We start from the raw sequence: 16,066 nt of genomic DNA, 5'->3' as shown, positions 1-16,066 counted from the left end.
TCATGGTGGGGAAAGTGAAGAGAGGATTTCAGTCTGGAAGAATCTTCCGGAAGAGCTCGTTAAAAGCAGGCTCCTGGGTCTGACCTTGAGGATTCTGACTTAGGGGATTGGAGAGAAGACTGTAAATCTGCAAGTTGAACAGGAGCCCAGGAGATCCTGATACCAAAGGGCGATGGCAAAAATGTTGAGAAATCCTGGGAGGTGGGAGGGAGCTGAGAGCAGATGTCCTGGTGTGAATTCTCTGGCATCTCCTCTGGGAATGTTTCCTCACCTGCAGAGTGGGGATGCTAACACCCGTAAGGTCCCTACCTCTGGGGCCTTACATACGTACGGTAAGTGTTCAGCGATTAATGCAACCCCTATGGTCTCAACCTCCTGCGACCCACCTCCAGTGAGGTTCCCCTGAGATTTCCTGTGTCCCAGAACAAAGACCAAACCACTTTCTGGGACCAACACCCTGACCTTGGTCTCCCTGAAGGGAAAAGTGGCCAGTGTAGAGGCCATTCTCCATGCTGTTGTATGGCAGGACCCATTTCTTGGGACGCTGGGCCAAGGCCAGCAGGTGGTGTGTGCATGCACAGAGTGGCTCTCTAACTTCCCTCTGGGTTTCCAGCAGAACACACTGTCATAAAGGGCGGGACCCCACCCTCTTCCATCATGGCTGGGTGATGCCACCAAGGCATGGCGACCAGGCCAGAGAGGGGCTTCCTAAGCGGTTCGCATGTTACTACCCGACCTCCAGCTCCTGCTTGCACCAGCTCTTGCTGTCCCCTTGTGGCTCTGCCTTGTCCACCTGCCTGCCTGCCCAGGCCATTACCACCCGCATCTACTCAGCTCTGGTCAGCGCCTGGCAGCTCTCAGAGGCCTGGAGGAAATGGGGTGGGTATTAGTTGAACACAGCCAAATTAAGAATCAGGTAGCACAAAATCCAACCCTGCTGTCCCAAGCAGCTGAAACGACTCTTTGGGTTATCTGTGTCAGTGAGTGAGGATGGATAATGAAACCGCAGGGCCTGGATTCTTCTAGAATAAATGGGGGCTCTTCTTCCCGGGGGAGGACGAAGCTTTGAGGCATCCTGCCCCCATCTGATGGCTGAAGTGGCTCCTAGAACCCGATGCTCACTCTGCTTCTCTTCAGCCCAAGAACCCGCTGTGGCTGGACTGTGTATCGCCCAGTCCAGTCCTCTCACTGTACAGACGGGAGACTGAGGCTCGGTGATGAGAAGTGGCTTCATGCATTTTCCCTAGCAACATGTGGCATCCTGTCCTTGGAATGCACTTACATTACTTTCCCTGGTAAGTCTTCCATCCTTTGGTACCATCTTGGAACTACAGGGGGCCAGGAGAGAGCCAGGAGTGGCCAAGGGCCCAGCACTGTGGGACGGGGCGACCTGGGGCCTTTCTGTGCTTCAGCCAGGTGTGAAGAACTAGCAAGGGAGGGCGCTCCCACTCTTCTGTAGATAAGCCCTGATTCCAGAGGGGTGCAAGGTTAGTGACTGCACACAAGGGCATGGCAGAGAGCTCCCTGAGTGGTGGCAGCCTGGGGACCAACTAGAAGAGATGGGGGCAAGTCCCTCTGATGCCATCTGAGCAGCAGGAGGCAGCACGGGTTAGTGAACAGCCACTGCCGAGTCCCTTAAGTATCCCCTGCACTGCCATCATCTATCCTGATGGGTCTGCCCATGTCTTACCAGTTGATAGATGTCATCCTCCCGAGAAGAAGCCTGCTGATTATCACCAATAATTCACTGGGGGTGGGGGGTGGGGGGCTTCTGGAGCTGTCAGGGTGGAGGTGACAGCACAGCTCTCTATTACCCAGCCTGGCCCTATGAAGATCTCCTTGTCACACCCTCTCAGAGCAGCTGGTCCCATTTCCACGGTGCCCTGGCCCGTGTTTACAAGGCGGCTTTCTTTCCTCAAGTACCAACTGTGTGCAGAGCAGCCGGAAACGCCTCTCACACTGCTGGGCAGGTGGGGCGGCACTTGGGGCGATGGAGCCAGGAAAGGATTAGTAACCAGGCAGCGGGCAGGCGGCTGGGCAGGCTGCTCAGAGCCCTGTGCCCGGGTGAGCAGCATGGCTGGCCACTCCCCGCCGAGAAGCAAACACAAGGTGGTGGGGGAGCTGCTCCAGCAGTGAGAAGCAGGCATCCACCTGCACCCCTGATGGTCACAGTGAGGTTTGTCTGTTACCCTGAAGCGGAGACACAGAGAGTTGGGGTAGCACCCTTACTCTTGAGGAGCAGGCATATGGGGGCCCAGGACCACCGAGGACCCAGGGCCCTGGAGGGTGGATAGGCAGACGTGCTGGCTAGCAGACACCAGCCTAGCGGCTTAGGACAGGAAGCCATCTGACAGGAAGAACTGAGTGCCAGCCCCCTGTGAGGGCCCCAGAGCAGTGGGGGGGGGGGCAGGCTGGGGAGACAGTTAATCTGAAGGGCATCAGGGCATCTCCCTCCAGAAGGTGACCTTGTGTAACGGGACAGCTGCCACCCGTGCTGGGCATCTTTGGGGCACAAAGGGCAGCTGGCTGGGCCAAGGCCGGCCAGTTCTGGGGAAACCAGCCAAGGCCTTCCCTGTGGCTTGCTCTGCTGTTCCCCTCCTTTGGTGGGGGCCCATGCTCCCCTCTAATCCCTTCCTTCCCTTTGCCTCTCAGGCTCTGGAGAACAAGTGAGTGACAGACGACAGGCTGGCCCATGCTGGATGCTCTCTTGGACCGCCGAGGGGCCTTTAGCTGGCCACCTACCACCTGAATCTTTCCCACCGGTCAGTCACCATGGACAAAGGGAAAGGTCCTGAGACGAGGCAACCCTGCCCTCCTCCCTTCAGATTCCCTGCCTCCTTCTGCACAAACAATTCTGATTGTATGTGAGTAGGAGCCCATCTGCGCAGAGATCAGGTGACCAGGATAAAGTGATCATCCTTGTGGCTTTGACTGGGGGTCCATGAGTACTCTGGGACCCTCCCACTCCCACTCCCACAGCTTACCTGACCCCCGGAGCCCCTTCCCCTGACCCAGATGAGCTGAGCGTACCCCTTGCCAACTCCCTGCTCCCGATGCATCCTGCAGAGGCTGAGTTCTGAGCCACTTCCAAATCATTTCTTTCATTGCCTGTGCTTTTGACAAACTAAGAGCCAGAAAGGCCACATGAATTTTAGTGTCCTCGTGTGTTTTCTCAGCCCTGGGCCTTCTGTAACCCTGAGGGAGGAAGGGGGTCCCTTAGAGGAGCATCACGAGTCACTTGACCAGTTCCAAGAGGGGCAGAGTCTCTTCCTTGGAACTTACAGAGAACAAGGGTCATTTTATAACTAAAGTGTTTATTTCCATTCAATTCACTAACCAAAGAGTCCGCTCAGGTGCCTGCATTTGCTCACAGGAGGGAGACGGTGGCCAGACCCCTTGGCTGATGGGTTTTCCCCATGGCCAAGACCTGTCAGATCTGGGCAAAGGTCTGGAAGAGGGAAGGGGGAGAGCAAGCACACACGTTCTCCCTGGGAGGAAGGGAGCATTCCGGAACACTGCTCTGAGGGTGATGCTCTGGAGGCTGGGGTATCACAGTGAATGACCCGGGTCCTGGCCTCTGACTCAGCCTGGTTTAGGCTCCCAGAGGCAAAACTGGGTTCTGGCCATCTGAGGGCACTCAGGAACCTCAAAGGGGCCTATTGGCCTGGAAAGTACTGGATATCTTGGGGCAGAAGGAGAGTGGACAAGTGGGCAAGAGAATTCTGGCTCGGTAGCCTCAGAGCCTACTTCCTGCTCAATCTGCTGCTTTCAAAAACAGCCCTGTGGCAGGGGATGCCTCCTCACCTCTGCCTGAATCTCACCCAGTCTACGGATGGCCCAGATGGCCCTGTGGCAGTTGGCTTTCGTGAGGCCTGGCAGTAGGTGGGAACTCTGTTCAGGGGGAAGAGGGAAGGGTGTCAATGAAAACCATATAAAAATCCAGAAATGTGCATATAAAATCTCGCCCTTGGTGTATTGCCTAAGTCAGTAAGCAGAAAGCACCTTCTTCCTGGAGAAGGATCAAGTCCTCAAAAGGTAGGAAATGTCAAAGTGTCACTTCATTGTCATTAAAAAAAAACAACAACAAAAAATACCCCCCAAAACAAATTCACCCCTGACCAAAATACCCCCAGTCCACGAATCGCTGTAAACAAACCCAGATGCAGGATCAACCCTCCTCGGTGGCAGTCGTAGCTGATGGTAGTCACTGCAGCATCAGTCCTCCAGGTGGGGGCTGTCGGGAGTGGGCACCCCGTGGGCCGGGGCTGCTGGCTGTGCACGTGAGATGGACATGTTGCTGCAGACCTGGTGGGCGGCCAGCCTCTGGAAGGGAGGCTGACCTTTCTGGTGTCCCTGTGTTCTCCCTGACCCAGGAAGACAAGAGTCCCTTTCCAGCCCCATGAGCCAACAGGAGAAACAAGTCTCTTCCATTAGAGTTTCTAAAATATTCTCCAAAGACAGAAAAATTCTTCTGTTTGCCCAGTGGCAGCGGGAATGGATGTTCCCAGAGCGGTTCCCATGTGGCTGCCCGTCTGTCCGCCTGGCACGTGGCTGTTGAGCAAGGCCTGGAAGAGCGGCCTGGGGACAGGAGAGAAGGGTGGCCCTGGTGTCTCCCTTTCACATTTGTTTTCCTGAAAGTGTTTCTTGGCTCTGGCCAGGTCGCCTTCCCAGAGGGAGTTGGAGAGAAACTGCTTTTGGTCTCCAATTGGACGAATTGCATGAATCTCCCAAGCCCTTTTGTCCCCCCCAAGAACAATGATCGCTTTCCTTATGAGAATCTTCTTTAAAAAATATTCCTTGTATTTCCCGCCCCCTCCCAGGATCTATTTTCTTTTGTCCCCATTCCCTTTTTTTTTTCCATCATCTGAGTTGCACGTGTTCTTGGTGACGTCTCTCGGCTGGTGCGCTGCTTGGTTCTTCCTGTGGCCGTGGCCTCCTGGCAGGCGGCTGACCCGTCGGTGGACGGAGAACCAAGGGGGCCAGCGTGTGGGGTGGCGGGGGTGGGGCCTGGAGGAAGAGGTGAGCTGAGGCAGGTGAACGTCAAACCTCCACAGATTGGATCTGGTTCATCTGTGCCCGCATCACCTGGATACTGTTCAGGATTTTTTTCTGGTGGCCGGCCAAGGTGACCCCAACCCGAAGAATGTCCCTTTGGGAGAGAAGCACGTGTGTTAGGGGAAGTGTGGGGGTAGAGGGGACCTTGGGCCACGTAGAGAGTTGCCCCTGCTTCTCCAGGGGTTTCCTGCTAAAGAGAGCAAGGGTAGGGGTGAGGGGCACGGGGGAGTGGGTGGGTATCCGCCGTGAAGTGAGTGACTACGTGAGTCGGAAGGAGCGAGTGGGTGGGAGTCATCAGGGCACTGAGGTGCGCGTGTCTCCTCTGCTTCACGAAAGGGGGGTGAACCTGCGTTTAACAGGTACCCACTCGCTCTATATCTCCTGTGATCTTCCTGCAAACCCTCAGTTTACAGAAGAAAACATGGGGGCTGAGGGAGGTTTTGTGATTTGCCCGAGGTCATACAGCCAGTAGGTGGCAGGCAGACCTAGGTGTTGATCAGAATGTGACTCCAAAGTTGGCCATCTCATCCCTTGGTTCCCACATTCCTGCTGGGATCCTGTCTATTTTTCACTCTCCAGAGCTCCCTGCTTGGAAGGGTGGGTGGAGGCAGCTGGGCACTTACTCCATCATCATCTGTGACACGACGTCAAAGGAGGTGAAGCCGGCATTGGCAAAGCTCTCCTTGTACTGCCCCATCTTGATGGCCTCCAGCCACTCGTCCACCGTGTTAAAGCTGGTGTAGTCAGGGATCGTGCGGTCCAGCAGGGGCAGGTTGATTCTAGGGGTGGGGCACGCAACAGAGGTGGTCAGGGCACGTGCTGGTGTGGGGGGAGGGTAAGGATGGGCTGCAGGTTACCTGCACGTGTGTATCCATCAGCGCGAACTATGGATCTGAGTATTTCTGGGTAAGCAGGTGTGATTTTGAACCCATGTAAATGTACACACATGTGTGTGTGAGTATGAGAGTGAATGTGCAGGATTCAAAGCTAGGGCCACCTGGAAATTCTGGGGAAGCCCCTGCAGGGACTGCAGGGAGACTGGACCACTCTTGAGGCCGGACACACTTCTCCACTTCTTATTTCAGCAGGAGAGAGTTCGGCTGGCGCTGGACTAATTGCTGATGGTTACCTGTCTCCTCCCCCAATGCCATCCTTCATGCTTGTCTACCCTCCCTTACCCTGGCTGTGCTGTAGGAGGCTGATCTTATGGACCATATCTCCAAAGTCCAGACAAAGCTGATGCACTAATGGGAATGACTTCCTGGCTGGCTCTGAGTGAAATGACCCTCATTGAGCTTAAAGCTCACTGTATTTACATCCTGAGTCAGGAGGTGCTGACTCAGGGTGAGAAGGGACAGGTAGAGACAGACACTAAGATCTGGCCACAAGAACTTGGCAGGTGGAAGACTTGGACCCAAAGAGTCTCTGTACAATGCCCTGGTAGCACAGTTGGTTAGAGCATTGTCCTGATATGCCAAGGTGTGGGTTTGATCCCTGGTCAGGGCACGTATAAGAATCAACCAATGAGTGAATAATAAGTGGAACAATAAATCGATGTTTCTCTCTCTCTCAAAATCAACTTAAAAAATTAAAAAAAAAAAGAGTCTCTGGACATAACGAGGCCTGGACCCTAAGGACACTGACTGAACACCTGCCCCTCAGATCCCTGTGTGATTGACGGTCCTGGAGAGTACAAGGTCATGAGTGGGGCCTGTGACAGCACCAAGCAAGGCGGTGGTGGCTATAGGCCTGGCGGGGTCCACTGGGCACATGTGTGTGTGGTGAGTATGTACTCCTGAATGGATGTGTGCTCAGGTGCCTATGGATGTGTGTAGGTGTGTTTGAGAATGGGTGTGCATCCATATGTGAGATTTTGTGTGTGTGAGTGTATGTGTGTGTGAGAGAGACAGAGGGAGAGCAAAGCATGAGCATTTTTGTCTATGTTCATGCAAATATGTAGGACTATGTTCTTGTGTGCATGAGTGTGTGGATATAGGCTATGTTCTTGCACATGTGTATGTGTATGTGCGTGTGTGTGTGGCTGTGTCAAGGAGGATGCAGATGCAAGTTAGAGAGTACAGGTGTGACTGTGAGGGTAGTTAGGGAGGAAACTTAGCAATGAGTAAATCTATTCACCAACCAAAATTCTGCTAACTTTTGTTATCTGTTGTCCATCTGACCATACTTTAAAAGTGCTTCCTCTACCACCCAGTGTGCACTGTGTCCTGCACTCCCCTGCATCCCAAGGCAGTGCAGATGCCCAATAAACCATCCTTCCCAGTCCTAGGTGGAGCAGGGGTGGGAGGGTATTTTGAGAGGGTAAAGGCCAGTGGGGGCGGAGCCATACACAGAGGGGGTGGGGCCAAGGCAGAGAAGGCTGGGCATACCCAGAGGAGAGGGGAGCCATGGCTTTGAGGCTGTTAGGGTTGCGGATCATCTTGTCCAGCGTGTTGACGATCTGACCAAACTTGGGCCGGTGGTTGCGGTCCTTCTGCCAGCAGTCCAGCATGAGCTGGTGCAGGGCACTCGGGCAGTCCATGGGCGGTGGCAGCCGATAGTCCTGCTCTATGGCGTTGATTACCTGGGGACAACACAGGGACTGAGTGGGGTTGGGTGGGTGGGTAAGAGCATCTGCACTCAGGCCTGGCTTATCTTGCCCCCAGGGCATTGCAGAACACTCCTATTTTGTGGACCTTGCCTGGGTTCCCACCAGGTATAGCCTTAGTCTGACCTGGCAGCTGGGGGCTTGCCTTCCCTGCCTGCCCCAATCTGGGGAAATCAGGACCCTGAGATAGCCTCTGCCTCAGGATCACCCTCCCTCCCATCTCTGAGCCCACTCCTGGCTTTGATGGCCCTGAGGACTCCTCCTCCTGGCCCTGGACCCCAGAGTGACCACACTCTTGATTTCAGCACCATTTATAGATCCAGGTGAGAGATGTCTTCCTTGTCAGGCCTCACAGTGTGGCCTTGTAAACTCCTCCCTCACTGCCCCCACCTGGCTCCTCTGTCAGGGAAAGAAGCTCCAACACCTCTCTCCAATCTGTCCTGCTGCCAGGGGCAGGCTCACCTTCCCCAGCTTGACAGGGGGTCACCCTCCTGGCTCAAGGAACTTCTTCAAGCTCTCCCTGTTCTATACTGTTGCAAATTGGAATTCCTCGAGTTGACTTTCAAATACCCCATTATTAAACCTCACCAAACTTTCCAGCTAGCTTTCCTCTCCACTGCTCCCGACCACCCCTCATCATTCCACCTCTGGGCCTTTGCACAGGCTGTTCTTTCCACTGGAATCTGTTTCAGCCCTCTACTGTGTGAGTCTCCCCATTTCGTGAAGACTTTCTGGCTGATCCTGGCCATGCTGCTCTTGTCTCAATACCCGCCTTCTCCAACTTAGCACCTGATCATAAAAGTTCCTGATAATTTCATCTGGTTCCCAGAATAATCGTATTGCCCCCAAATTAAACACCTGACAGGCAGACATAGTCTCATTCAGGGCTGACCACAAGGTGAAGGCATCTTAAAGATTCACTGACTTGTAAATGGTGGGCCTTTCCCACTCATGATCCCCTGTAGAGTCCTGACTCCCAGGCAGACATTTGAATCAGCCATCATCGGGCTAGGAGCTGCCCCGCCCAGGATCTCAGATATCTCACTCCCATGCTCTGGGAGATCAGTAACAGGCCAGGAATGCTGGGTCTCCCCCTCCCCAATTTAGCTGGCCAGAGAGCTCTGTCTCAGAGACTTACGTCCTGGTTGGTCATGTCCCAGTAGGGCCGCTCTCCGTAGGACATCACCTCCCACATGACGATACCATAGCTCCACACATCGCTGGCCGAGGTGAACTTCCGGTACTGGATGGCTTCTGGGGCCGTCCAGCGGATGGGGATCTTCCCACCCTGTGCAATAGAATGAGGAGGGTTGATGGGTGGGAGGCTGACTGCTCTGGCTTCTGCTCTCAATACGCCACACCATAGGCCCTGTGCTGTATCAGTTTTATGAAGCATCTTATTGTTCCCCAAACACACTATACTGCTTCAGACCTCTGGGCACTTGCACATTCTGTTCCTCGGCATGCAGTGCCTTTTTCCACTCTGTCATCCGGAAACCTCCTTCTCATCTTTTAGTCCCAAAGAGTGGCTCACTCTGTTTAATCCTACAACTGTGCCCCCTGTCTCCCATATCAAGGAGGCACTTTGCAGACAGAGCAGCACTCAGATCATTTGCTACTTGCCTGGCTCCGACTATGCTATCTCCGAGTTATTGGAGGGCAAGGACTGTGTCCTATTCCTTTCTGTGTAAAACCCTTCAACAACCTTGACTGCTTTCAGGAGGGTTGTGAGCATGGGCATTCTGGATCTCAAAGACCTGGCCCTGCCAACCTGCAGCACTCTTGCTCGCCACCTCCCCACTCCCAGCCCAGATGCCCGTATCACCGGGCCACGAGAACAACGCATCTGACAAACTTGCACTGGCCCTTCAGCTTTCAGCTCAGATACCACCCCCTCTAGCAAGCCTTCCTCTGCCTCCCAACGCTGGTGTCCTGGCTCATAGCCCTGTCCCTCCACGTTGCTCTGTATGTATGTGTCCCCACCAGCCTGAGAGCTTCATGAGGGCAGGAAGCGTGCTTATGTCTCTGTATCCCCAGGGCCCAGCACAGTGCTTGGCATGAGCAGGTGTTGGTGAAAACCTACTGCGGGAGAGATGGATGTTTATGCCCTCTTTCCTGGCACTGTGACTCCAGTGCTCCCTGCCTCCATCTTACCAGGGCGCTGGTGTAGGTGGGGTCTGAGGTGTCATCCTCCAGAAAGCGTGAGAGGCCGAAGTCAGACACCTTGCAGACCAGGTTGCTGTTGACGAGGATGTTGCGGGCGGCCAGGTCGCGGTGGACGTAGTTCATGTCTGCCAGGTACTTCATACCGGCCGCGATGCCCCGGAGCATGCCCACCAGCTGGATGACTGTGAATTGCCCATCGTTTTGCTTTGGGAGAAAATGCAGAGTAAATGGAAGGATATGAATCAGACTCTGGGTCTTCTTCACAATGGGAAACCAGAACCTTGCCACCGTGGCCTCGGCTCCACGTGGGAAGGACTCAGGGGCTTGGGAACCTGAGGCCCAGGAGAGGCCAGTTTCAAGGTGGTGGAGAGAACAAAGACTGCGCAGCAGACACCGCTGGTTTGAATCTGGCTCTACCCCTTGCTGGCTATGCAACCTTGGACAAGTGAACTAACCTCTCTGAGTCTCAGTTTCCTCATCTGTGTGTTTGTGTGTTAAATGGGGATACGTGACACCCACCTCTCAGTGCTGTCTAAGTTAAATAAGAGGGGGCATAGAAGGGACCTGGCACCTGCTGTTTGAGAAATATTTGCTAAATGGCAACTAATCCAATGGCATGGTTTTGATTCCTCATCCGTGCTCTTTGACTATCTGGTTGACTGTGACCTTTCAGGGGGCCGGAAACTTTCCTCTGTTGGCCCTGTGCCGAACTCCTCCCCTTGGCCTATAGTGCTTTGAAAGAATCCAAACTTTGGTGAAAATTCTGAACAAGGGGTCAAGAGATCTGGTTCCAGTCCTGGCTGTCACCTTGACCCTCTGGATGATCCTGGGCAAACTCTATCTCTCTTTGAGCCTCAGTTTTCTCTTGTGCATAATGAGAAGGCTGTCTAAGAGCATTTAGGTTGTATCCTAACTGATTGACTGGCTGTGGTGTCCTGGATTAAGAAGGATTCTGAGATTTGCTTCTGGATGTGGCTGGGGAGACTTCTGGGATTGATTAGCAATGCCTGCCATGGGTAAAGGAATGGAAAGTGGAAATATGCTAGCCATTTCTAATCTAGATCTTTCCGGAGACCCTTTCAGGCTCTGACAGTAGGAAGCTGTGTCTACCACTCCTTTTCCTGCCCCACCAATGGTCCCTGGAATTCTTGGCTTCCCCTACCCGGAGGAAGGAGTCCAGGGAGCCATTCTCCATGAACTCAGTGATGATCATCACGGGTGTGCTCTTGGTGACAACGCCCTCCAGGTGAATGACGTTGGGGTGGTCGAACTGGCCCATGATGGAGGCCTCGCTCAGGAAGTCTCGGCGCTGCTTCTCAGTATAGCCCGACTTGAGTGTCTTGATGGCCACAAAGATCTCTCTCTTGCCTGGCAGTTTCAGGTGACCACTGCATACCTCACCAAACTCCCCTGGACAGACACACGGAGAGAGGCAAGATGTCACTTGCCAGGTGGAAGTGTCATCTCCCTGTTCCCTGTAACCCTCACTCCTGGGGCCTCCTCAAAGGTCAACTCATCCTCTTGGACACTGAACCCCTTGTAGAATATGGGGGCCCTAAAAAGTCCCAGCCACCTTTGAGAGTAAGAGTAAACCCTTCACAGTTGTCCCATGGTGTTTGGATGGGCATGGGGTGAGGATGTAGAGGAAACTGGGGAGATGGACGGAGGGACATGGGATGAATGGTGGGAAGGACAAAGCACTGGCCTGAGTCCAGAGAACTGGGTTCCAGACCTAGTTCCACCTCTGATGTAACGTGCAAGGCTCCTTCCCAACCCCACGCCTCAGTTTCCTTATCTGTTGATGAGGTAGTTTTACTGGATGGCCTTTGGGGGCCTTTTCCACCTTGGGCATTCTGAGGGTTCTCTGAGGCTCCTGCTCCACATCCTACCCTCTGTCCCAAGAGTACACATTGGGGTGGTCAACCCACAGATGGCTGAGGCCATAGTACCTGGAGGGTACCAGCCACCTACCTGCTCCGATCACCTGCTCAATTTTGACACAGGAGATGTCAATTTCCTTGGCAAACTCCCGCACTGCCTCATTGGGGTCCTCGTAGGTGAAAGGGTCGATGTAGATCTTCATGCCTGGGGTCACTGGGGGATAAGACCAGGCTTGGTCACATGCACAGACTCAAGATGTGGACAAATGGAAAGGCGAGAGCCAGTCCATCCATGGAGGGATATATGCTCCCATGTGACCACCCCCCTAAGAACTGGGCAACCCCCTACAGATCAGTTGACCTCTCTAGGCCTCGGTGAGCAGATGGGTACTGAGCAGAAGGGTGAGGGAACAGATTGCTCATCAGGGATAGCAATAGGTTCTAGCTATTCCTCCAACTCTAATGGACTAGTAATGACTTCCTGGAGTTGCTAAAGGACTGTCAGCATTGATTAGCAATGTCTGTTATGGGTGCAGGCATAAAAGGAAAAAAGGATAGATGGGTTTGTCACACTTGTGATAGAGAATCAGGGGGCCCAAAGTAAAGGAAGAGAAGTCAAGAAGGGAGAGAATTGTAATGAAAACAGAAAGATCAGGCAATAGACTATGCTCTTGGGCCTTTGCTAACAAGGTCTCCTTATCTTTCAAGGCCTAATTCAAGCCTCTTCACCCCTCAGAAGACTCTGGCTGCCCCAACCCTCCCAGGAAGCCCCAGAGCCTGCAGGTCTGTCTTACCAGGGTCTGCATGGCCCCTGGGACCGCCTTCTGGGTCCCCCACTAGCCAAGTCTTAAATCTTTCTGGATCTCATATTTCCTGTTGATCAGCGTGAAGCAGGACATGGCCATATTAATTTCTGATCTGACATGAATTTTTATTTTTTGATGCAGAGGAAGGAAGCAGGTGACTTGGATGGCAAAGATCCAATTCTGACCCCAGAACTGGATCCACAAGCTTTGAAAGAAGGGAAAGATAACTCATCCCACATTGCCCCTCTCAGGTAACTGGTCTTCTGCCACCCAGACCACCTGCCCTCTCCTAGCTTGGGTTCCCTCTAGCTTCCCCAGCTCCCTGCCCACATTCTTCCACTGCTCTGGGAGCTAAGACATTTTGGCAGCAGTTCTAGGAGCTGGGAGCTGGAGTCCCTGGGCCATAGTAAGGCTTGGCTGGTTGGTGAGCGGGGCCATCAACCCTGCTCAGCTGTGTGACCCTGGACATGTTAGTTGACCACCCCCAGCCTCTGTTTCAGACATTCTAGGAATCTAGGAGGCGGAACCTCTAACAGGGGTTGGCAAACTGGCCCTCTGTCTGTTTTTCAATAAGGTTTTACAAATAAAGTTTTATTGGAACACAGCCACACATGGCTCTTTGCCTGTGGCTGCTTTTATGCCACAGTGGCTGAGTTGAGTAGTTAAAACAGAGACCATAGGGCTCTAAAGCCTAAAGTATTTACTATCTGATCCTCTACAGAAATGTTTGCCAACCACATATGAGTTTTATTTTGGATTATTTGTCTGTCTAGCCCTTTAGGTCAGGGTTTCTTAATTTGAGTTTGTGAACAACTTAGCAGTCCCAGGGTGGGTTTTGGGGCAGGGCAAGGGGTGGAGTCTGACAACCTCTTAAAATGTAATGCATTTATTATTATTGCCTTTAAATTTTTTATTGATTGATTGATTTTAGCCTGAGAGGAAGGGAGAGAGAGAGAGAGAGAGAGAGAGAGAGAGAGAGAGGAACTTCGAGCTGTTCTTGTATGTGCCCTGACCCAGGATCAACCCAGCAACCTCTGCACTTCGAGATGATGCTCTAGTCTAACCAACCAAGCTATCCGGCCAAGGCTTACTATTGCCTTTTTAAATTAGAAAAGTAATTCCTGTTCTGTAAAGTCTGAAAATTTTGGAAATAAATATTGTTGAAAGTAAAAGTTCTCCAAAATTTATCCCTGAGTATAGATTTCTGGATTTTCTTATCTTTTCATTTTATATACACACATATGCAAACTTTTGTTTCTCTGGCTGTGGGATCCAAAACTTTCAGCAGTCTCAGAGGAGCCTGAGACCTGCCCCCCAAAGAGGTTAAGAACCACCATCCTAGACTGTGGGAGGCTCGGAGGAGGGGGTAGGTATGTAGTCTTTTCTCATGCCTCCCTCCCCTGGGCACACGGCATAAAGCTCTGCACACAATAGGCCTTCCATGTCTGTAGCGCTGAGCAGAATCCAGATAACAGAGATAGAAGAACAGCAGTTGCCACTTACTGAGCCCTTTGCGCCCGACACTGTGCCAGGCTCTTGATATGCATTAGCTTATCTCCGCCTGACGACTCTTGAATCATTATTCTCATTTCACACACAAGGAAACTGCAGTTCAGAGAGGCAAGTCATCTACCCAAGGCCACATAGCTAGCAAATGGCACAGCCAGGATTTGAACTCAGGTCTGTCAGACTTGAGCCAAGGGCTCTTAACCATTATGCACACTGCCTCCTGGATGCAGCCCAACCAAATCTGGTCCATGCATCGTCCTCCTGGAGTATTCAGCCATGACTTCTCCTTCCTTCCCCAAGTCCGCCTTCCTCAGAGAGGGGACACAAGCTCCCCTGACTAGTGACTGGCCCGTGGGTCTTGGGGACTGACTTTTAGCCTCCCTCCTAACAGAACTGGGGGAAGCCCTTTCTGCCGGGTCAGCTGGGATGATGGAATGGGTCGGCTCAGGGACTTAAGGAGAAGCACACTAGGAGCTCAAAGCCTACTTGGGTGCTGCCAACTGATCAGACGCCATCCCCAAACCTTGGCCAGGAGTGTTGGTCAGGAGGCTCTTCATCTCTTAGAGGACAAGGGCAAGTGCTTTCACTTGGCATTCGAATCTCTTATGGGCCCCACTGACAGCTCCCTGGTCTTCTACATGCCAGCAAAAAGGAATTATTTACCCAGAGGTCCCAGATACACCTCATCATTTCTTGCCTTTGTGCTTTTGTTTATGTGGTCCCTCCACCTGGAACACCTGTCTCTTCCTCTTTGTGTCCAGATCAAATGCCACCTCCTCTGTGAAGCCTGCCTGGATTCCTCCAGTGGAGACCCATGATGCTTTCTCCTGAGGCTCCCGCAGCTCTGTCTCCACACCTACTCCTATGGCCCTGATGTCTGCATGACTTATATGGCTTTTTTAACTTGTATCAGGTCTCCCAGACACGCATGCCTACACCCCACCACCCTTTTCTGGAACACTCTACTGTCTGGGAGGGCTTACTTTACCCTTGTTCCTCCAGGGGGACAGAGGCTGTGTCTGTCTCGTTCATGCTAAATCCCAGGGCCTGGCAAAGAACGTGCTCTATAAATGCTTATTGAAAGAATAATAGCATCATTCACTGATGTGCTCTCTTTTTCTCTCTCCACTTCTTTGGGAATTTGACAAAAGCTATGAACCGGCTCCTTGCAAAAGCATTCACACATGTGCACACTCGCATATTTAGAACGTAAGTTTGGAATTACAGGCCCTTGAGGCTCTAGTGGTCCGTGAACCCCAAATTATAAGCTTTTGCTCCAGCATATTTAGTCTGGAGTACATATGTAAAAGTAGTACACAGCAGAAGCTTAATAGACACTTATTGAACACGTGGCCCTGAGTGCAGCCATCCTGCTTCTGTGACCCTTTGGTTTCACCCCACCATGAATAGCACTATAGGCTCACAGTTCAGTGTGGCTTCCCAGGCACTGGGCTCTGTTCTAGGCACTTGACAGGTATTGACCCAATTAGTCCTAACAACCCTACCAGGTAAATGCTATTATTAGGCTGAACCTTATAAAATTGTAACTATTTGACTATTTTTGATATACAAAAATGGCAATTTCATTTGGTCCAACCTAATATTCCTCCCCTTTCCCTTTTTTTTGGATGAAGAAACTTCTTGTGGCATAAGAAAGGTTAAATGGCCTGCCCCAGGGGACATGGACACAGACAATAAGTGGCCGAAGTGGGGTTTGAATCCAGGTAGCCTGGCTGACTCTAGACTGTAGCCGCCAGGCTGCTAGTATTTTCTGCTCCTTCCCCAACCTGTCACTTGGATTCAGAGCTGAGCTCCTCATGGCCAGAGCCTTGCATAAGGCCTGGTTCCCGGGGGTGGACGTTTGCTAAACTGACGTTGCATGAGGACCTCTGCAGGCAGAGTCATCAGAAAACACTGGACTGTTGTTTAGATCATTTACAACTGCTAGGGCCAGCAACTGTCATCCTGAACCTAAATGGGAAGTTCAGGATAAGAGAGAAGGAATAAGGTATTCAGAGACCTGGGTTTGAATTCTGGATCTGCCA

At 52.4% G+C, this 16,066-nt stretch overlaps 1 protein-coding gene across 3 annotated transcripts in view; it reads right to left on the bottom strand.

Moving 5' to 3' along the window:
- Positions 1–4,709: 4,709 nt before the first annotated feature.
- The window catches only part of EPHB2 (EPH receptor B2), a 188,777-nt gene continuing 177,420 nt past the window's right edge, over positions 4,710–16,066 (bottom strand). For all 3 annotated transcript variants that reach the window (XM_066375387.1, XM_066375388.1, XM_066375389.1), the window contains exons 10-16: positions 11,798–11,920; positions 10,989–11,236; positions 9,815–10,030; positions 8,799–8,948; positions 7,443–7,636; positions 5,679–5,834; positions 4,710–5,149 (exon numbers count right to left, since the gene is read on the bottom strand). In XM_066375387.1, the coding sequence (XP_066231484.1) occupies positions 5,041–5,149; positions 5,679–5,834; positions 7,443–7,636; positions 8,799–8,948; positions 9,815–10,030; positions 10,989–11,236; positions 11,798–11,920 (1,196 nt within the window). In that variant the 3' untranslated portion in view covers positions 4,710–5,040. The remainder of the gene's footprint in view (positions 5,150–5,678; positions 5,835–7,442; positions 7,637–8,798; positions 8,949–9,814; positions 10,031–10,988; positions 11,237–11,797; positions 11,921–16,066) is intronic.

Source organism: Saccopteryx leptura, chromosome 3, assembly GCF_036850995.1.
Source record: "Saccopteryx leptura isolate mSacLep1 chromosome 3, mSacLep1_pri_phased_curated, whole genome shotgun sequence".
NCBI lineage: Eukaryota > Metazoa > Chordata > Mammalia > Chiroptera > Emballonuridae > Saccopteryx > Saccopteryx leptura.
This window is presented reverse-complemented; position numbering and strand designations above follow the sequence as displayed.